The sequence below is a fragment of the Amphiprion ocellaris genome, chromosome 2 (genome assembly GCF_022539595.1).
Source record: "Amphiprion ocellaris isolate individual 3 ecotype Okinawa chromosome 2, ASM2253959v1, whole genome shotgun sequence".
In the NCBI taxonomy this organism is placed as follows: Eukaryota; Metazoa; Chordata; class Actinopteri; family Pomacentridae; genus Amphiprion; species Amphiprion ocellaris.
Window position 1 is genome coordinate 23,249,957 of NC_072767.1, and position 21,457 is coordinate 23,271,413.

Here is a 21,457-nt window from a genome sequence, read left to right on the forward strand (position 1 = left end):
CTGGTAAAAGTTTACACTCATCCAGTGATACATCTTAAAATACACTGGATGGACTGGATCAAAATAGTGCAGATATTCATGTTCCCCAGATGGTGAACCTTAGTGATCATGACTTTTTATCCAGCATCATCCACTGCAGTCGCTCATTAGGGGATGAAGTTAAATAACTTTTGTGATCTGTCACTATATACCTGGTCTAAACTTCAATCATTCGTTACTTTTTACTAATATTATAAATGAACAACAGCTTTTATAATCAGTTATTCTTCCAAACATTTTCTTACTTAATTTATTGTTTGGTCTATAAACTGACAACTACTGTAAATTTCCTAAAGCCCAAGTTGACATCTTCAAATATCTTCCCTGGACTTCAAGATAGTGTTGGAAATAAATGGCATTTTTGCTTGAAAGATAACCAACAGTGAAGTGAAAATCCAAAATAGCTTTAAGATTTTCTTTTTTGTTGATTGGACTTATTGATATGTTATTTCAACAGAAAAGAGAAATGTACCCAAGGAGTGGCCGACCAGCACATCCACTCTGTGTGTTTTTCAGTGTTTGGCAATCAGGACATCACGTGCGCTGCGTCTGGGAGCGTGCATGCATGTGTGATTGTAGGAATGAGTGTGTAAAACGGCCTGAGGGGTGAACTTTCCCCTACTTCTCACAGTGACTCCTCGTCTCTGAATGCTCTGCAGCATTCCTGATTCAGCAACTGGCTCACTCTATCAGATGTATACTTCAATATTCAGTTTTTAGGGTAAAAAATCTCACAGCTGGGAGCAGTTATTATTAATTTCAATCATCTGTCAACCCCATATATCTGCACTGTGTTGAGGGTGTTAAATTGGGATTTTAAAGGGTTAAGAAATGCAGACTTAAGTTGGATGTGTGTTTCATTAGAGGCTAAAACAGAATTAAATGAGGCCAGTGAGATGTGTCACAAAGGAGAGTTGAATTCAATGATTACTGGATCAAAAAATGACTATAAGGTAATTTTCAGGCAATGACATCACACATTTGATGGTTTCAGCTTTATACATGTCAGAGTTCACTGCTTTTCTTGGTCTTACACTGTCTAAACTTTAATATTTGTGGGGTTTTGAACTGACAAAAACAGGACATTTAATGACATGTGCGCTGTAGGACATTATGATAAGCTTTGTTCACGGTATTCAAATATTACAAAGTAAGCAAAAGTCTATAGACTAGTAACCATATCTGAGTAGCAACTATATGGAACTTAAATTACAAAGTGTGAAAATAAATCTGAATCAATGTCACATTCCTGAATCAGGAGTGTTTAACCAGTAATTCAATGCTTTCATTGCATCATGGTACCAGTCCTCACTAGGAAGGTCTTTCCCCGCCCCGTCCTTCCTCCTCCTCCCTCGTCCTCCTCCTCCTCCTCCACCTTCAGGCAGCCAATCTGCTGAGTCCTCCTCTGCAGCAGTGAGCTATAAAAACCTCACAATGCCATACAGCAAAACAGAGAGAGAGAGAGACCAGAACCAGCACTGACAACTGACTACAGAACCTCAGCAGACACCAAGATGAAGATGCCTCAGCTGATCATCCTCCTCCTGACCATTTTGCTGCATGCGGCGGCCGGTTTCCCCACCGACAGGAGAGGACGGGACAAACATGCCTCTTGGGACGACGTGAACGTTGTGGCCCACGGCCTCCTGCAGCTCGGCCAGGGTCTGAAGGAGCACGTGGACAAGACAAAAGCCCAGATGAGAGATGTCAGCGCCACACTGAAAGCCCTCAACGGCACTGTGGTTGAACTGGAGAGGAGGCAGCAGGAGCAAGATGAAGCTCTGAGGGCCAAAGCCAAGGAAGTGGAGGAGAGGGAGAGGCTGGCAGCAGGGCTGGCCGAGGAGGTGAAGGGGAAGGTGGAGGAGGTGAAGAAGGAGACTCGGGACATCCACTCCAGGATGGACAGACTGGAAGAAGTGCTCACAGAGTCGACACTGGACAGCAACAACAGCGATCACGCAGGAGTCCCATTTATCCAGGTGAGGGGAAGAAAAGCTTTCATGTTATTTTTCTGGAAACAAGCAATTCTCTCACTACATAGAAACATCTGCACTGATAAGAATAACAAGTGCAAACACACAGACTAGTAATAGGGTCCTTCACAGACTACTTCTATGGTAATTGCAACTCTTTGCCATCTAAAAACCTGCATCCTAGCCAGATTGATGCTACATGTGAACTAAAACTGTGGCTGTGGATCTAATGCCCTTATTTTCCCCTTTGTTTCCAGCGACTGGTGGCAGCTCAGAACAGACGCATCGACCAGCTGGTGGAGAAAATCCAGCAGCAACAAGACAAGCTTGAGAAGCAGAGTCTGCACCTACAAGCGCTGCAGAGCAAGGTGAGCTGGAGGCACAAGACCGCCTTAAAATGAACAAAAATATGCAGTTTATTTGACCGGACAGATTTTAAACTTTTGTTTCTATTTTGTGTTCCCTGCAGGTTGCACTTAAGAGAGTAAAATCTCACAGACGGAGAGATGAGGAGACGGCACTGAGGGGCGAGGCCGAGCATATCCCCAATCAAACAGGTAACTTTCTTACTGTTTGAAGGGAATCTTACTTAAAGTGATGTGTGCGAGTGCAGGGAAAACTTTAAATGACTGACAGTATTGAAAAGCCAAAAGATTTTAAACCTTTGGAGCGCTGAAAACTTAAGCTGCTCCTGAAAATGAACTGCTGAGTTAAAGCTCAACTCCCACTTAATAGCAGGTAACACTTACTCCCTCTTTTCCTGGGCTTTAGCCATTAAGTACTGAAAGACAGAATTTCTCATCTTGTAATCTAGACGTCTTGTGAACATCAGTAATTTTGAGGTGAAACACCCACAGATTCCTGAAACAAAAACAAGTTGGTTTGAAATCTTAAGGGAATCAAACAGCAAGAAAAGGCCTTTTTCTAACTGCCAGCTGTGTGCACACTTGCAGGAGCCGTTGACTTATCACAGGTGACATAAGAGCACAGAAGTTCACCTTTGCACCTGAATTTATATTGTTTGACTTGCTGGCAGAGCCGTTCAAATAAAGTCCAAAGATCAGAGAAAATGAGGACAACAGCTTAACAAACCCACCTACTGTACAGTGTGTTTGTTGGACACAGAAAAACACACAGAAAGATTTGCTCACCTAAGCAAAGTATAAAAATGATTCCAGAGATAAAACTAAAGACAATAACTTCTGATTAAATTTCCAAAAGCATCATTTGGCAATTTAAAGTTTAATATGCAGCTGGTTGCACAGACTTATCCTGAATTATTAGATTTATGGAAACATCTAATCAGAGTTTTCTGTGTTGTGTTTTTTCAGATTTGGCCACAGATTGTCATGATCTGTTTGTACGAGGGCAGCGAGCCAGTGGAGTCTACACGATCCAACCTGAGAACTCTAAGCCCTTCAACGTCCTCTGTGAAATGACTTCAGGTGAGTCAAACACTCGCAATTTTCAACATTTTACAGAATGATTTAGAATTTTGGCCACTAAAAAGTAAAGTATTCCTGTACAGTTTCAGTACGACAAAGTCTGAAGTAATATCTGAGAAACATGCTTAATACAAGGCATTAAAAACCTTTTTAACTCAACTTTTCCTCTGGTCCCTCTGCAGATGGTGGATGGACCATCATCCAGAAACGTCACGATGGATCCCTAAACTTCAATCAGCTTTGGGAGAGCTACAAGAAAGGCTTCGGCAACCTGAACGGTGAGAACAAACTTCCCTTAAAATGTGACCGTTAATGTTGCCAAAGGTATGGATATGACCTACTAAACCTTAGTTAGAGAAAATAATCGTGGCATTTCTCCTCTCTCAGATGAGTTCTGGTTGGGCTTAGAAAACATCCACTCGGTCTCCAGACAAGGACAGTACATCCTGCAGGTGGAGCTTTCTGATGAGTCGGGGCAGCAGCAGGAGGCTCGTTTTCAGTTTCACCTGGATGGAGAAGAGATGAAGTTCGCCCTCCACCTTGAGCAGGACTCTTCATCTGGGGTTCAGGAGAAAGCGATGACCACCGGAGCTTCTGGTCTTCCCTTCTCCACAGCCGACAGAGACAACGACCTCGCTGCAGACGTCAACTGTGCTGAGCTGCTCTCAGGTACAACCCCTTCCCTGAAACCCTTAAGAGTCACAAATCACACACACATAAAAAAATATTTAAAACTTAAAGGGACAGTTATTTACAAAAAATGCTCCGTTGTTGCAGGTGGTTGGTGGTTCAGCAGCTGCGGTGAGTCAAACCTCAACGGCAAATATCCCAGAAGGCCGAGTGAGCTCAGGAGCCAGAAGTCCAGGAGACAAGCCATGTTTTGGACGACCACAGAGGGACAGAGAAACTCTCTGAAGACCACACTTCTGAAGATAGCACCGGCATCCATAAAACAATAATCCTGTCTCAAAAAGACTGAGCAGCAAAGTTACTCAAAACCAGAGACTGTTTTTAACTTAAATGCTGAACTACTAAAGCACTGGAAGCTGGACAAGTTTCATATTATTGATCCTAATGCACTGGATGATCAGATGATTCTATGCTATGCTATATGATAACACAACGTGTCAGTGTTCAGTCATATTGACAGGTGTAACTCTATTCCCTTTATAAGGGCTTTACTTATTTTCTAATATATTGTAATTGTTTTAATTACTTTGTACTTAAAGAATGTACAGTTTCTTACTTCAAACATTTATTCATGTTTTATATTTCATTTATATGAAGTGAATGAAAATAAACTTTTTCAACATTGACTAATCGCTGGCTCTTTATTTGTGGTTGAATATGCATCACTAATTAGATTAACCCATGAAAAGAGATGACAGATTATACATTTTCACACATTTAACTGATTATTTTACGAGCTTTCAGTTAGACAGTTATAGAATGACTGACTTAAAGGAGGTTTGTTAATTGTATACATTGATGTGGGTCTGTATTGTTGCTGCATACAGTTGAAAATTTTATGTTAATTAGAATTTATTACTTCACTGCAAACCTCCAGTCATTTTTCTTACTGGTGCAAACAGTTTTTACTCAAAGTAAGATCTCTGTCGCAACATGCTGCACTCAGATTTACCTCCAGAAATAATTAGCCACTACACTTAAATGTACAGATGAGGTATCATCAAAGCCAGAGGGAATCAAGTTACTGACTGAAAATACAGCTGTGTGTCAGAAAAATTAGACATTTTGTTAATTACTGAAGTGAAAAGTAGTAAATACAACTTCTAAAAAAGACCTCAACAACAACAAAAATGCGTGCAGTGTTGATGTAATTCACACATTTGTTGAGAGCTGAGCTGAACTGGAGGTCTGAAGATGCAGAGAGTCTTATGTGATAATTATTTTAAAGCTCTTCGAGGTAAATTGAGAACTAAGTTTATATAAATAAAACTGATTTCACTTGTATTTGTCTCTGTTTAGAAGGGACAACCTCATTAAATCACTAATTCTGCTTCATCTCTGTGCTAATAAACTCAAATTCATGTCAAAAAGATTAACTCTTAATACACCATTACCTGTACTCAGATGAACATTAGTTTCAACTCTTTTTTTCCCAGAACGTCATCACTGAAAGGGTTTTCAAAAATAATAAATTCGACCTCATGACAAGGCTTTGAAAAAGATTGTTCACTTCTGTTTATTTCTTTAATATCTGAGAGTACATTTAACCATGTACAGATCATCACAGCTCATCTTATAGATGTTCAGACACTTCAGTAATGAGGCATTTTATTGTCGTAGGTCCTCCGACAGATTCCCTGATATATATATACATATATATATATATATATATATATATACTATGTGAGCAGGCGCTTTTAAACTCTTGCAAGGCACCTCAGATTGCCAACAGTTTTGTCAAACATCTAATAGGTCAGTTTGTTGGCACCAAGGCAAACATGTACTGTGCAAAAGTCCTCAGCAGCAGAAGAAAAAGAAGTTTACCACAAAGTTAAAGCAAGCGACTGAGTGAAACAGCGACGGGTCGCTACATATTTCCATCATTTATGAATGCATAAGAATCTATAAAAGTCATTTTTTTTAATGATACGCAATAAAAACTCAGCATGTAATTTTCTTCTTGAATGTCTGCCAGTTTGGCAAAGCACATAAAAAGTCATCTATGACAGCACATAAGAGACAAATCTCAATGCAAAGACCACAAAGCACATGACAAAGGGAGAGAAGCGTTGTTTGCTCTTACAAAACTTTCCATTGACTAGTTTCACATCAGTGTTTACTCACAGAGAGAAAGAAAAATGGCACCATAAAGAAAAAAAGAGAGAAACTGCTTTCAAAAACCGGGCGCAGCAGGCCCATGTCTGTACTTTTTGCATTGTTGATGTTCAGGTCTGTTAATGGCGCAACAAGCAGCATTTTAAACTTTAATAATCATTTATGCCTTCAGACATTTATTTACTTCTTCCACTTTCTACCATGACAACAAACTCTGAAAGCTCCAGACCTGTATGTTCTGGGTGAACGGCGCCCTCTTCTGGTTTTGGGGCTTAAAGCAGTTCATCAATTTTCCCTTAACTGTCAAACGCAGCTTAAAATGCTACAATAGGTGTGCACAGTGATGGTGTTATTCACGCTAGCTATGCTGACATTTGAGTCTTGTAATGATCTATTAACGCTTAAATGCTGCAGCACCATTAAGACTGACGAACAGCTCTTGAGGTGTGACGCGGTTTGGCATCATTTGCATTTAACAGATTTTAAAGTGGAATGAAGCAAGATGTGATACAGCTTTGGATGAATGTAGGAATGTAAAACAGGAGATGAGGAGAAAAGGAAAGGTCATTGTGTAAAAAGGCTTATCAGAGGTTCTGCTGGAGGAAGTGCAGCAGCGTAATCTCATAATGCTCTCCAGACTCTGGACACCTGATGCTGTGTCGCTCATTGGGATAAACCTGGAAAAAACGAAAGAAAAACCAAATGCAACCATGTTTAATCATTGTGACATGAACTGGAATCCAGTTTTTCACATTTTCTAATTCTACAGGTTTTTGTTCTGACTGCTGTTATAACGTTTGTGGAGAAAACCCATTAAGGTCAGCAGATTTAATTTAGTTGATTAGTAGAAAATGATCAAATACAGTTTCCAAAGCTTGTGTTGGCTTAAAATGTAGATAAAAGTTTGAAACTTGACTCCATAACCCCAATAAGAGCCAAAGTCATTACAACAGGGAGTCATTTAAATTTTTTCTGCAACATTGTGGAAAATGATCCCGATGCAGGTTTCAGAATAAATTGTTCTTTATCCTACAAGTGTTGCAAGAGCACTGACATTTTCACACGTGCTTTAGCTTCTCACACATTTTTCATTAAAATCAGTACTTAAGAGTAAATCGTCCTACCTGCAGGCTGTATGGCTTCCCTGCTCGGATGAGTTGAGACACCAGGAAGTTGGTGTGGAAAAAGTGCACATTCTCATCTAGAAATCCATGCAGGATCAGCAATCTGTTGGGCCTGTAACGAGCACAAAAAACTGTGTATATTTACTCCTGATTACAGATATGTTTGTAGCACTAATGACTTAAACACTCCACCTGCAAAACAACAACCACCTCCTCTGTGAAACCAACTGTAGAAAGCAACCTTCTTGTTTGATAAGAGGTAGATAACGCAGGTAGAATTGTAAGATAAGGTAATCCAGTGCAGGATAATCTCCTATACATATACATTATAACACTGCAATAAATGTAATGCATTTCAACAGCTCTCACTCATTGGGGAGTTTGTCGACATGCAGGGCGACAGAACAAGCTTCGTATCCCTTCTGGTTTTTCTCAGGTGTGTCCAGGTATCGCTCTGTGTAACCTGTGTCATAGGCCATCCACAGTGTCACTGGAGCTCCTGCAATGGCAACCTATCAACAAACAGGGTGACAAACACAGGCTTCTTATTTCCTTCTTGTATCAGTAAATCAGTCACACAAACTATGTAAGTATTAGTACCTAAAAGAGTCAAATGATTAATGTCCACTGACAATCTGTTGCCAAATGTATTTACTGTGAATCTATCCAATAATAGAGTGAATGTTGGTGGTTTTGACCTTAAAGATGTCCGGCTTGTGCACGAGGCCCATGAGAGAGAGGAAACCTCCGTACGACCAGCCGTGGATGGCAACACGATTCAGGTCCACAAACTTGTATTTTTCAGCTACATAGTGCAAACCCTCCACTTGGTCTTCAATCTCCACCTGACCCTGGACAGAGATAAACGGACATTTAAAAACTAGAAAAGAGTCAAAAACACAACTTTAAGTAACTATGCGGTATTTGTTCTTCAATTATTAGGAAACCGTTCAAAGACGGAGTAGCGTCTCTCTCCTCTCTCACTCTCAGTTTCTCTGACAGACAGATGATTAAGAAGATTTTTACCATTTTATCCTTCACAGCTCCTTCAAACTTGAGTCCTCGCTGGCAGGAGCCCCGACCATCGATAACCAGCACAACGTAGCCCAAACACGCCAGTGTGCTCAACCGCAGGTACTTCACTCCTTTGTAAGAGTTATTCACTAACTGCACCTGGGAGGGAAAAGCTCATGGTAATGTTAGTCTGTTGTCATGCTACATACGTTAAAAAGTTAACTGTAACTGCCTGGTACTGTGTTGCAGGTACGTATTCTGGATAAGTGTCCTCAAGTAAAACACTGAGCTGCTCACTCATGAGTTAACCTTAAAAATGGCACCAAAACAAGAAGGACAGACAAAACAAGCAACAATCGTTTTGAGTCCATCTTAACACTGAAGACCAAGAAGTTTCTCGACATTATTTGCTGCAATATAAAGGCCTGCACCTCTATGGAAACAGCACAACCGTGCTTAGCAGTAGAGAGAATGTTGTGCAGTACACAATATAAGTTAAAATGTTATAAATCAATAAAAAAAAGCTGAATTTCATTAATTACACATTTTACACAAATTAAAAACTCATGGAACCAACATGTCTTACATTTTCCCAAGAGTCCACAGGTGTTGCCAATACAGTACTACAAAAAAATCTGGCTCTACATACGATGTTTTGCTACTTACACTGTAAATTTGTTTTAATACTCATCTTCTGTCTACTCTGTGTTAGCTCAACCAGCAATTCAGCAAAAAAGTGCCAGATTTTTTGTCACATGACTGTTGGCAAACATGGATTCTTGATGTTGCCAAAAAGTGCAGATTTTTTCAATTTTCTACAGAACCTGGTTACTGCAGTTTACTTTAGTCATTTTTTAAATGAGACGTAAAATAAAATGACTGAAAAATATTCAAATTCTTGCACAGATTTGTTAGATTTTTTTTTCTGATGAAACCAAATGTGACACAACATTAGTTTCAATACTTTTGGAAAGCTGAAAATCCAAATATTCTATTTTAATAGTTTGTAGTCCTGATAAACAGTGTAATTTGGTGATTTTTAAAAAAATAACTTGTCATTTAAACCTGTTGGCAGGTTTTGGGGCTGCATTGTATTTGTAATCTTTAACTAAACAAGACAGTTACAAAACAGAAGCTACATGACGTGATGATGAAACGGTTAGAAAGTCACAGTGATGAATAGCTTTTGTAAGACTTAACACATTCTATTTGGATACATCCAGTTGTCAGTGGTGAAAAAAAAGACAAATCTGACATCACAAATACTGTCATTCTAAAATGTCTTATAGTAGAAGAGCTCGAACCTGAGGACCACCATAAACAAAGACGACAGTGGGATGCTTCCTGCCAGGGACCAGCTTGTGTGGTTTGTACAACATGCCATACAGTTCGAAGCCCGACTTCCCTGTGAAGCTAAAGATCTCTGGAGGAGTGGAGTCAAAAGGGAAACCTGGAAACCATAAAACAGCACAAAAGCAAATAAAATCTACATTGTATGCATAATTGAGTTTAAGTCTAAAACCTAAGTATTTCACATAAGTTTGTGTATCTTTAACTGGCAGTAAGAGACTGACAGGCACAGCAGACAACTAATATTTCATTTCCCCAAATTTTTCAAAAAACGGTTTGGTTTGTAGAAGTCAGTACCAGAAGCTTCCATCATGCTCGCCCAGAAGTGAGGCTCCTTGTGCAGGGGGTCGCTGTCCGAGCCATTCAGCTTGTAGATGTGAACACAAGGTGGGCAGGTCAAGCTGCTGTAATGGCTAATGAACATGTCAAATGTCTGTGTGAAAGAAAAGAAAAAGTCAGTGTTAAATATCATCCCCAACTATTTACACTTGTACCAAAAACATATACAGGAAAGTCTCACATCCAGAAACACTGACTAAAAGGCTGTTGCCAATATTTTATTTTTCTTTAAATGGCATGAATGGATGGTATTTTTTTCCAAGTATAAAATCTAATGTGATTTCATCATATCAATATGTAAGAAATGGTACAGACGAAGCCTCTGACAGCATTCAGGCTGCATGTGAACACTTCAAACACATCTATACAAAACAAAAAAGCGCAGTTGTATTGGAACTGTGGTCAGACAGAAGGTTATCAGAGATTCACAAAATTTATATTGAATTGAAGGAGTGCTGTTCCAGGAAACTGTTCTTTTGGAAAAAGTCAATCCCAAACTTAAGCTGTGAGATGCTGGGTTGTGTCACTGAAGTAGTTGTATTAAGCAATAAATGTGTCTCTGCTGATACATGACTCGTGACATTTTCTGCTGCTGAAGGACAAAAGGAAACCATGACTTTCAATCCCATATTTACAAAATAAAATTCAAAGCAAAAAGAAAAAAAAAATCACTGTTTTGTGAACAATCAGCAAGAAAAGTTGAAGTAAAGTTAGTTTAACATGGAAAAGTGTAAAAGTTCAGAGTCATTATAGAGCATCGACTGATATGCTTGAGTGTGTGTTGGGATACCTGGCTCACAGAGCAGCTGTGGGAGAATCCAGGTTTGGTGAGTCGGACCATTTCACCTGGTGAGTCGTAGCTCACCACATAAAGGTGGTGCTCCAGAGGAGAGTCTTTTGTTCCCTGGAAATAAACCAGCTTTGTGGCTTCATCCACCCAAATCTGAGGACTGGATGAACGCTGCACAAACACAACAGAGAAAGAAAAACTGTTTGAACACAAGCATAAAGAAGTCGGCTTCTTCCTTCGTTTTTCTTCAGCAAGTCAGAACTCAAAACAAGTAACTGCGCACATTCATGCATTATTCATTCTATGGAGACACGCTGTTTGCAGCTACTATGCAGTGCATTATTAGTGCAATTTTTTACTCAGTGTCCTCAGGAATGGGCTATTTGTGTAAATATCATAGTTACTACTAGTAACAATAAATGCCAGTAACCTTGAACAGATATAGACTTTACCTTTGCTCCATGATTGGCCAGCACTTCCCACTCTCCACTGGTCACTGTCACCTCCTCTTTGACTGGACACTTGAAATCATCTGATGACAATGGAGTGAAGAGGTCATGTCAGTGTATCAACTGAAACATTAGCCATCAAACTTAAGCTAACAGTACACACTTAAAATGAATGTGAAAAAAGTTAAACATTATCTGTGTGCATAAACAGAGGTGTTAAAAAAAGGAAAACACTCATTCAAAACCATGTTGAAACTGACTAACACAGTCACGAAATATAATTTATAGGGTTAGACTAATCCAAGGAATTCTTTGTTTTAGATTTTAGATCTCATCCCTCAGTAATAACCTAATAATGAATGTGTGATAGCAGCCTGGTGTTACCTTCAGAGTGTGTGTAGCCTTTGGCCCAGTGATAGCTGCCCCTCTGTAACACTGAGGTGATCTTATACAGGTGGCAGAAGCCTGTTTTGGACTCATTTACTGTGATGAAGGTGATCTCATCATCACTGGTTTGGATGAAAGGATGGAAGATGTCATGGACCTGTTGAACAAACAAAGTTATGATGTCTTTAAAACCTGCATGAAGCAAGACTTGACCAGCTTAAAATGATTGAAATTGTAAAGTTAGACTGCGGCAGAGGAGATTTAACAATAAATAATAATAAAGATATTTGCTCAAATCTGTTTCTATGCTGCTCACACCAATCAGAAAAGATCAAATTTGACTCAGACATGAGTGGAAAACTGCACTGGGCTCTCTTGGCTTCAACATGAAGTGGGTTTTAGAAAGGTATCGTGTTGGGTCTTACATTGATCCAGATATCGCTGGTCTCTTGATAGATGATGAAGGGCTGCACTGTGTCTCCGAGGGCCTCCAGGCTCTCTCGTCTTCTGTCTTCGTCTTGATGCGCAGGAATGAAGAGTGCAGGAGGCAGCAGGACTAACTGAAGATTCTGCTGCCGCCGGTCCATCATGACCGCCCATGCACTGACACACAGAGAGAGGAAGAGTTATGAAGGGTGCAAATTTCAGTGTTGTGTTGTTAAGCGGTCTCGAGAAGAAACTTACTATCGACCATCTTTGGTCCATCCGGCTCTGGTGATGTACTCAGCATTGGGAAACAGGCTGGTAAATGACACAGGCAGCTCCTTTTCTTGTGTGCTGACAATCTGGGAGAGAAATAAAATCAACCAGACCACAACATTTCAGTGTTCTGTTTACTGTGGGTGGACTGGTACATCAGTAACATATTTGGAAGTATTGTGGCACTGAACAAGCACTCACTTTGCCAAGATTGTCAGTTTGGATTTCTGCTATTTTGAGAGTGATGTCAGGATTTTTGCTGCCTGGAAATAAATGAAACTGAATTATGTACCAAAATATGAGCAGATTTAATGACAAAGGTGGGAAATATGAGAAACAGCACGTTGAAATTACTGTACGAAAAATCAAAACCTATACTGAGGCAGCATGACAATAAATAAATGTATACATATTAGATAGTTTATAAATAATCATGAATAACAGTTTTTCAGTGCCTTCATACCTGCACGTGGGTATCTGTAGACATCTGTCTTTCGTTCCTCCAGAGCTGGAGATGGGACATGGATGATCTCAACCTCAGACTCATCCACCTCCTCATACAGAATCTGCAGAGTTTTACCACCGTCTGGCTCTGAGCCAAAGAGAAATGACAAGAGAGACTGCTGGGTACCACAATGCTTTGAAATCTTTGTCTTTCAAACAGACTACTCACATACTAATAATATAGACAGTATTTCTTGTTTGTAATTCTAAAAAAAAAACTTTAATAATGATAATAACCACCATCTTTCATAAAATATTTTTTTCAAACTGTGACAACTCACTCACCTTCCCGAGCAGCTGGACACCACCAGTATCCAGTGAAGCGATCAAATTCCTCCTGGGTAACAAAGGTGGCAACGCCAGCAGATTTGGTATCCTCCTTTGGGTTATTAATACCTACAATTAAAAAAAAAAAGCAAAACAAATATGACAAATATCTGGCAAATATGCAGACTAGCAGGTCAGAGTATGAGAATATGATTGAGTGCTGACCTTTATGGCAGAAGGTGAGCCTTTTCTCTTCTCCGGTCTCAATACTTGTCACCCAAATGTCATTGGTGTTGATGAAGCCAATGAAGTTGGGGTTTCCGGGGCAGATCTTGGGGTCCATGCGTGTGCCTGAATTCTGGCTCTTAATCTCTATTGGATTCACTGGAGAAGTCTGAAGAAACACACAGAGCAAATGCAAAACATCAGTGGCCACAGCTGCTACTTCAGCAACAATGGTAAAGATGGTACATAGAAAAACCCTCTACAAGTTAAATTACTACTGTAGAGGCTCTTGGAACCAAAATTGATATCTGGGAGTCGTTCCCCCCACAACCCAAAAAATAAAATCACTGCCCAGTGAAAACCAAGTTTTCAAATAAATCAAGGATTTCCGTTTTGAGCTGAGAAGGTTTTCCACTTTTGAGTCAATTGACAGAAGTTTTATAAGCAACATTTTTAAATAATCAGTTAGTCATTCAAGCAATTTGTTCAAACAAAAACCACCAAAATTTACTGGTTACAGCTTTTATCATGATGCTTTCCTATTTTTTGAGCACTGTGGCTACATCCCAGATCACATACATCTTCTTTCTTTCAGCACATACAGCAGCTGCCCTTTCAAAGTGTGTACTGTTGCAGGCAGAGGAGTACAACTGGCACCTATACTTCATCATAATATTGGAGCTTAAGGTTTGGCGGTCTGGCTCATACATGTATCGCAGTCTGCAACACCAATTTAGTTCTCATCTATCTGTGCATTCTCAGCTGCTGAGACCTTGTGTCTTCCAGTGTGCAGAGGATTATGGGTCAGAACGGCCAGAAAGCATGCTGGCTTGCAAACTGCAAAATGTGACTGGAGATAGCAGAATTTCCTGGTACTTTGGGTATACTGCATTTGACATAATGTATTAGGACATACTTAATCTTTCTCCAACATACTATATAGTATTGTGGTGTGGGTACTGGAACACACCCTCTTTGATGGTACTGTAAATATTTGTCTGACCGTGGTCACACAGAACAAGACGTCTGAAGATTTTACGTTTGGCTCTGTGACATTACAACAATGAAAGCAATTGTCAGATTTTTGATATCAAACATATAATTTACCGGACTGTGAACAACAAACTACAGTCGAAAACTTGTCAGCACTCTCTACTGGACACACCATGTAATAATCACACAGTGCCCTTTAAGCACCAATACTGATTTAATGTGTTTGTGATGAACTTATATTAGTTCATAATGAGCAGGTATAGAATAGAGTCCTGTAACTGTATCAGCCATCCTAAACTATTAGCTATATTGATATTTTTACAGAGCTGATAAGCTACCATGGCTGTATTCCATAAATACTCATCCTCTGCAGAGTCAAGGGGGATGGACACAAGTTCAGGATACAATGGGTAAAAGCAGGAGAACAGGCAACTTAAGACACATGTTCCATGATCCCCAGTAGGAAAAATGTTTACATTCCTACTGGGGATCTAAACAGAGACCCAACAGTGCCTTAAAGAATTCTGAAATCTCAGTCTTTAGCAAAGAATTGGCGAGACATTTCCAGTCATCCTTAGCAGGTCTGTAATAATTATCTGTTACTTTGTGGCTCTAAAAGTCTTGCTTTACTGTCCTTTAACTCACAATGAAGCTGTTGTTTCCACCATCGCGGCAGTAGTACAGACTGCTGTTGGCCTGGAACAGGAAGAGGCCGCTGGCTCGGTGGTGATCATATGAAGTGATGCCAGACACCCCCAAACGTTTCCTCTCTCGCAGCAGCTCCTCCTCCCGAGAGAAGCCCCCATGGTGAGGGCTGGCCTGAGGTCAGGGGTGACAGGAGGACACACAATGTGACAATGCTGGCCGACCAAAGTCAAGGTCAGAGAGTTTGTTCAGGGCATGGAAAACAAACAAATGGTAAGAAAACATAAACATACTAAACTAAAGAGAGAATCACCATGAACCAGTAAATAAAACCTTTTTTTCTCTCTTCAGCAGGAGAAAATTCTGTTGATGAAATCAGCAAAACTCAGTGTAACAGCTAGATTGCAGTGAACATCAATCTAATTGTCTCTTGGAATACTCTCTTGTGGCCTAACTGGTTAATAGGTCTTTAGGAGAAGATTTACACCAACAGTTAAAAGCTCCATTAGGACATATGTTATTATAAAGGGAGTGTTTACAACCTGCCTCTGAACAATTAAATCCTCCTTCAGGAGATATATCATACCCATATTCAGGTCTATATTTTTATTCAGGAGCAATTAAAGAAATTCCTTGTTTATCTTATACCAGCCCTTAATGCAACCTGTCATTTAAGCCCAGTCGGCTCTGATTGGTCGGCTTCCTGAAGCTGCCCCTTTGGCAGACAATAAAAACAAACAACAGTAGTAGGATTTGACTTCTTTTTCTTAATTTTTACTCATTTCAAAGCAGAAAACAGTCTGAGATATGTGAATGTACACCAGCAACACCTCATCCTTCATCCTTAGCAACAAACAGACAGCTGTTTGTAGGAATGCATGAATAATCTGACATATTTTCAGTCAGGGAAGGCTTTTGAAACATCTTGAAGTCTTGACTTCTGAATTGCAGCAAACACTTTCATATAAATTAAAAAGATACATATTCAAACACACTTCTAACGCCATAGCATTATACAAATGGCTGACAATCACAACAGTATGATGTGTCCTCTTCAAAAGATGTCTGGAATAGAATCAATCATGTAAAAATCCTGTAGGGTAGATAAAGAACGAGGGCTAAAAATCTTTGTCACCTGAAAGTGATCCAGCATCGGTTTCCATGTCAAAACCAGCAGTGCATCTTTGCGGATCTTCTTGGGAATGTCTGAGTAGAGTAATGCGTTCTCCCTGCTGGCGTAAGGCATTCCTGTGAGGATAAACACCACAGACAGAGTCTGTCAGCCCAAGCAAAGTTCATTTGTCACGTTGTAGATGGGCTTAGTTCAACTAGTGCTCAGAGCAGTCGTGGTGGTGTACAGAAGCTCCTTACAGAGGCCCTCCAGGACATGTAGAACAAACTCTGGCAACCTCTCCTAGTGGTTTCTGTGGTGTTGTCGACTGGGCCATGATCGAATCATCTCCTGTCTAATGAATGTGTTTACAGGCACTTCAGTGACTCGCTCATTGTCAGTTTTCTGCAGTGGCTTCTTTAAAGAGGGGTAAAGGAGTGAGAAAAACATCATTCTGTAGCACAGCTGGATTTCTGCAGAAGAGCCTTGATGTCTTGGGCATGTATTATAGGATTAACTTTTCCAACAGGGTTTGTCCATGTAAGCATATGCATGACTTCAAATGTGGGTTGTAACAGCAGTAGGTCACAGCTAAAATTAAGATGCATTTTTACACTCAGGAAAATTTTTTAAAGCAGAGTCTGTTTAGGCTATTCTGTCTCTACAACAGAAACAGCAAAAAGCTCTTCCAGCTACATCATCATTATTATTACACTAATAGATACATGTGCAAACTTAACTTCTCTGGTGGCTGTCTTTCTATTCTGGTATATTTTTGGCAATGGTGTGTGTCAGAACTAGTTTTGCTTCCTCTTTTCACTGGGTGGTTGTTGAATTCTGGTGCAAAATAGTAGCTCTACCACAGACGTTTGAGAAAGATGAAACATTTTATCCTACAAATGTTACATTAATCTAACTGTGCAGTTATCTGGCTAGAAAAAAAATACTCAAGCGAAAACTCATTTTAAAAGTCTGAAAGTAGGCTGTGCTGGATTTTTCTGTTTTTGCTCATGTGAGGACAAGTTTTATTTGAGAATCAACCATTTCAACAAATCTATACAAAGCTTCAAAGCAAACCTATGCAACTTTTGCTTAACACTAAATGATTAGCTGTAGCATAACAATAGCACAAGAAGAGAAGGGAAGTCTGTCCACGTGTAGCATCTTCAGCTACACAGCAGTATCTATGGAAAGTTTGCCTATATGAACAGTCAGGCTTTTAATATTAAAACCTTGGAGCCCTTTGCAAAATTAAATATACTGTCTTCATTTTACAAATGATAAGTTGAATTAAATAGCAGTTAAACACACTCATGGGTTTAGTGCGTGGTAGCAAACATTAGTGGTCAACAACTATGTTATCATGGGTGCAGGTCTAACAGACTTAATGTAGTCCACATCATCCCACTGGACACAGCCCTGAAAAAGGTATCAAACTCTCTAACTGGTTGATACAGGCCGGCCAAAACAGCAACTATTTTATAGGATGTTTGTGCACTACAGTTGCAACAGAAAAAAATCTGAACGATGTCCACAAAGCAAAATGGTGTTCCTGGTTGAGTTCCACATTTTCTCCAGCACACACCAACTAGAGCCACTGCAGCTCTTTGGAAATGAAATGAGCATGAAAGCAGATGCAGGCTGGCAACTCTGACTCACCAGCTGCATCCAGATTATTAACAGAAGCTTGCTACCTTTCAAAGTGACTGAAAGGCAGCCACTGAATCTGCAAGTCGACAAGTCAGGGCCTGTTCAAAGCAACTATCTGAGCAGGGATTTATTCACTTTTCACAGCTCTTGTAGGAAACGACAGTATTTGGCACATCATAATTTCAGACCCTGCCTGATATCACTGTGTCAGATCTCAGATTTCAGTTGCCGCTGCTCACCAAGGTAGTAGATGCGATGAGAGTGCGGACTGGCCTCGTCTTTCTGGATGAACTGGAAGTCGTGTGGCGCCTTGTTGATAACCACGCCGGTGCTTTTGCGGCTGTTGTGGATGATCTTCCGCAGGCCATCCCATGAATGCTTCTCCACCTGAAACTGGGTAAGATTCACGTCGTCCATCTCGACCACTTCTGTGCTGTCTGAGAGCTCATCCACCCCAGTCATACCTGCCAGTGCCTCTCTGATGCTATTGACAGACATTGAAGTTAATCACCTCAGATCAATGTACAGTCAATGACAATAACACAGGTGCACAAGCAAACCGCCAAATACAGACATCTTGATTGAGGATTATTTAAGCCTTCTTTTGGACTTTTAATCATCTATAGCTGTCAAAAATACCTTAAAGGCATAGATTTAGATGTTATGTGTATTAGGAATTTTGCATTTACAGGTATGTCCACTGATAGGTCAGCCACATTGTTCAGGTTGAAATATCTCTACAACCACTGCATTGATTGGTATGAAACTCGATAAAAACAAACATGATTTTGGTAATTCCTTCACTTTTCATTTAGCACCATCAGAAGTTTAAAATTTTACTTGTGAAACAGTTTGGTTAATGACCAAAAACCTAAAAACTAACTGAACTTCTATCTGTCTCAGCTGTACTTTGTGTTGCTAAGCAAACAAGCTAAACTAGAATGATGAACAAATTAATCGCCTGCTGCTCATTAGCATCAAATTTTGCACTTAGCTTAAGTCAACATGGCTCCAAACCCAGCCGTGAAACATGACTATAGACTCCTATAGACAATCTCATACCATTATGAGATTATATATATTTCACAACATTTTCTAAATCTTTTTCAGCAGTGACCACTATGAAAAAACTAGCTAAAACATTTAATCAAAATGAATGAAAATCAGATTCAAATGAATGTTGCTTGCACAGTTTTGAATGAGTGGAAAAGTGTCCCTACCTTTCCTGGCGGTCTTCGGTTTTGTCTTCAATTTTCAGCCTCTTTACTCTGTGCATTAACTGTTCAACAACCCTGAACCAGACCTGACACCCTGTAAAATACCAGGCAAAGACAAAAGAACTGAAGACAGAAAAAAAAAAGAAAATCCAGAGCGTTTACAGTAACAGCATGATGACACCTGGTCTAACTCACAATCGAATGACTAAAACACACTTTAAATGAGTGAAAAACTAGATCACACCCTAAGCTAAGCTCACATGCTATGAACAGTGAAGCTGTTACTGAGGTTGCGGCCCCATTCTTGGCAGACGTCTCTATGCTGCTTCATGGTGGAGCTGCTGTTCTTCAGCTGACCACCACCACACATACAGCCGACTGTTTCAGATGAGGAGTCTTGCCAAATGTGACTCAGCTGCATGACTCTGACACTTCAACGCCGGTGTCACAACTGTGTTAGATTTTACATTGTTACGCCACATTTTACAGCAGGATGTATAGTGAAGGCTGTCTTGCTGCCTCGGGCCTAACTGAAGTGTAAATTCCCTGTAAGCTCATTTGCAAAAACAACTGGAATTACATGAAACAATTTTCCATGCAAGTCATAGCATGACTCGGTTGACTATCTATTCCATTAATACCTTTGGCTGTGTTTCGATTAACGGGATAAAATGTCTTGATTATGGGGTGTATCACACCTACAGAATTAAATCAGACATTCCCAAATAATTACTCAAGACAAAAAAAAAGAGACTGTATCATAATATCTGCGTATGATTACACAAATCATGACAGAAAAATTTGTCTAGAATGCCCAGAATAACGAGCAATTCATTATTTTTGACTGTTTGGAGACGAAATTAATTTTTCCACAAGCAAACTATCTGTAAGAGAAAAGGCTTGAAGACCAAGTATTATTAAAACACAACCACAATTTTAGGTTTGTCAGCAGTGAAGCTTGAAAGAGTGAAAGTGAAAAGCTGAAAAGAGACAAAAAATAAATAATGTACACAAAGGCTAAAATATTATTGAAAAGGACACCGCTTACTGTTTTGCAGTATGCAACCAACATTTGTCTTGCTGTATGGTGCCTACTTTCTGTTTTGTCTGTTTTACCTGCAGATTTACGTTTAAAGTCTGGCGAGTTACAGTTTGAATGTGCCCACAATAACATATATTGACTATAAGCCCTAGTTATTTTGTTTCATTTTCATGAACTCACCGTTAGAGACCCTATATAACGCTTGACAATACACTAAGAATACCTCGTGTTGTATTTTCAAGACTGTTGAACTCCCATATCTCTCTTCGTTTGTCAATGTTTTATTCTCTATTATCTGTATAAAGACTGTTTTGTGTTGAACACAGCCAATCAGTTTCACTATTTCTGCTCTGGCTCATCTCCTGATGAAGCTAAAGGTCTGAGCTACTAACTGGTGAACAGCAAACATCTGATGAAGTACATCCTGTCCATCAAACCTGACGACCATTAACTATACATGAATTAAATCTATCTGAGGACACCTCTATACGTTGCTGACAGCTAGCTAGTTAGCCGCCCATTAGGCAGAAATTAGCTAGCTAGCTAGCTAACGGACCAAAACAGCATAAATAGATAACGTCAGAAACATATCAAAACAGTAAAATATTCACTCGTCTTTATCTTACACTATCTGCCCAGACACCTTGAATGTGTATCTCCTTATGTCGAACAGCGGTGTGCGTTGAAAACGACGGCCAGAGTCTGAAAAATTTACAGAAGTTAACTAATTTCCAGAAAGCAGGTAGCTGAATGCTAATATGCTAACAACGCGGAAATCAAACGTTAAAAATTACCACCTTTAACCCGGAAATGATCAGTCAGGTTGGTCTCTGCCGGTTAAGAGGAGGTTTTCCCTACTTTTTTGGTAAACAATAGAAATTTTCGACAACAGAAATGCAACTTCGTAAAATTAGTAGAAATTCAGAAAGCTTTTTTCTGCATTCAAGTGTCTAAAAGCTGGTGGGGTTTCCCTTTAGACATGTTTACACCAGTCTACCCCAAAAAACAGCAACCTTCAGGGAGTGTTCCCTGGAGGCTTATTTCTAGACCACATAACAGGAACCTGAAAGTTCATTTTTGTAGAATTTTACAAGAAAAGTCACAATTTGATGTTAATACTGCCCTTGGTGGGTTCTTTGTCTGCTTTATAGCTGCAACTAATAATGACTTTTTAAACAATTAATCTGACAGGTGTTTTCTTGATTATCCTATTTTTGTCTGTAAAATACACGTAAAATGTTAATCAAGGCTACATCCTCAAATGTCCTCTTTTCTCAGCAATCAAATACTCATTTAATAAACAGACATAAAACAGAAAATGCCAGCAAATCCTGATATTGGAAATCCTGCTAAAAGAATGAATTAATTGATGGCTGAAGAAGTTGTCAA

The 21,457-nt window shown here is 39.7% G+C and overlaps 2 protein-coding genes across 4 annotated transcripts; one reads left to right on the forward strand and one right to left on the reverse strand.

Moving 5' to 3' along the window:
- Nucleotides 1-1,486: 1,486 nt before the first annotated feature.
- LOC111582782 (angiopoietin-related protein 4-like) lies at nucleotides 1,487-4,773 on the forward strand. Its single transcript, XM_023291640.3, has 7 exons — nucleotides 1,487-2,018; nucleotides 2,270-2,380; nucleotides 2,482-2,569; nucleotides 3,344-3,457; nucleotides 3,640-3,735; nucleotides 3,845-4,126; nucleotides 4,235-4,773. Exons 1-7 carry the CDS (start codon nucleotides 1,554-1,556, stop codon nucleotides 4,414-4,416), a joined length of 1,338 nt encoding a protein of 445 aa, XP_023147408.1. The 5' UTR covers nucleotides 1,487-1,553; the 3' UTR covers nucleotides 4,417-4,773.
- An 865-nt stretch (nucleotides 4,774-5,638) lies between these two features.
- On the reverse strand, nucleotides 5,639-20,854 carry LOC111582776 (dipeptidyl peptidase 9-like). Of its 3 annotated transcripts, none has more exons than XM_023291630.3 (21): nucleotides 20,695-20,854; nucleotides 19,030-19,120; nucleotides 18,049-18,293; nucleotides 16,184-16,296; nucleotides 15,049-15,222; nucleotides 13,411-13,579; nucleotides 13,204-13,314; nucleotides 12,878-13,006; nucleotides 12,616-12,677; nucleotides 12,400-12,500; nucleotides 12,141-12,318; nucleotides 11,713-11,872; nucleotides 11,332-11,411; nucleotides 10,880-11,050; nucleotides 10,048-10,183; nucleotides 9,705-9,850; nucleotides 8,413-8,559; nucleotides 8,085-8,237; nucleotides 7,756-7,898; nucleotides 7,387-7,498; nucleotides 5,639-6,939 (listed from the first exon to the last, which is right to left on the reverse strand). In XM_023291630.3, the coding sequence occupies exons 2-21, from the start codon at nucleotides 19,083-19,085 to the stop codon at nucleotides 6,847-6,849; spliced, it is 2,679 nt and encodes an 892-aa protein (XP_023147398.2). In that variant the 5' UTR covers nucleotides 19,086-19,120; nucleotides 20,695-20,854; the 3' UTR covers nucleotides 5,639-6,846. The 3 variants fall into 3 exon arrangements, with proteins under 3 accessions (XP_023147398.2, XP_054871393.1, XP_035813742.2); XM_055015418.1 differs by having other exon boundaries at nucleotides 20,712-20,837; XM_035957849.2 differs by lacking the exon at nucleotides 20,695-20,854 and adding an exon at nucleotides 19,312-19,635.
- Between the last annotated feature and the right edge of the window lie 603 nt (nucleotides 20,855-21,457).

Bases quoted from the DNA above. Each gene is read 5' to 3' on its own strand.
- LOC111582782 (XM_023291640.3), top strand. From the start codon at position 1,554: ATGAAGATGCCTCAGCTGATCATCCTCCTCCTGACCATTTTGCTGCAT. The intron at 2,019-2,269 runs GTGAGGGGAAGA...CTTTGTTTCCAG, and splicing joins CAGGAGTCCCATTTATCCAG to CGACTGGTGGCAGCTCAGAA. The intron at 3,458-3,639 runs GTGAGTCAAACA...GTCCCTCTGCAG, and splicing joins CCTCTGTGAAATGACTTCAG to ATGGTGGATGGACCATCATC.
- LOC111582776 (XM_035957849.2), bottom strand. From the start codon at position 19,447: ATGCAGCTGAGTCACATTTGGCAAGACTCCTCATCTGAAACAGTCGGC. The intron at 11,873-12,140 runs GTAAGACCCAAC...TTTGTTCAACAG, and splicing joins CCAGCGATATCTGGATCAAT to GTCCATGACATCTTCCATCC. The intron at 6,940-7,386 runs GTAGGACGATTT...CGTTTTTTCCAG, and splicing joins GGAAGCCATACAGCCTGCAG to GTTTATCCCAATGAGCGACA.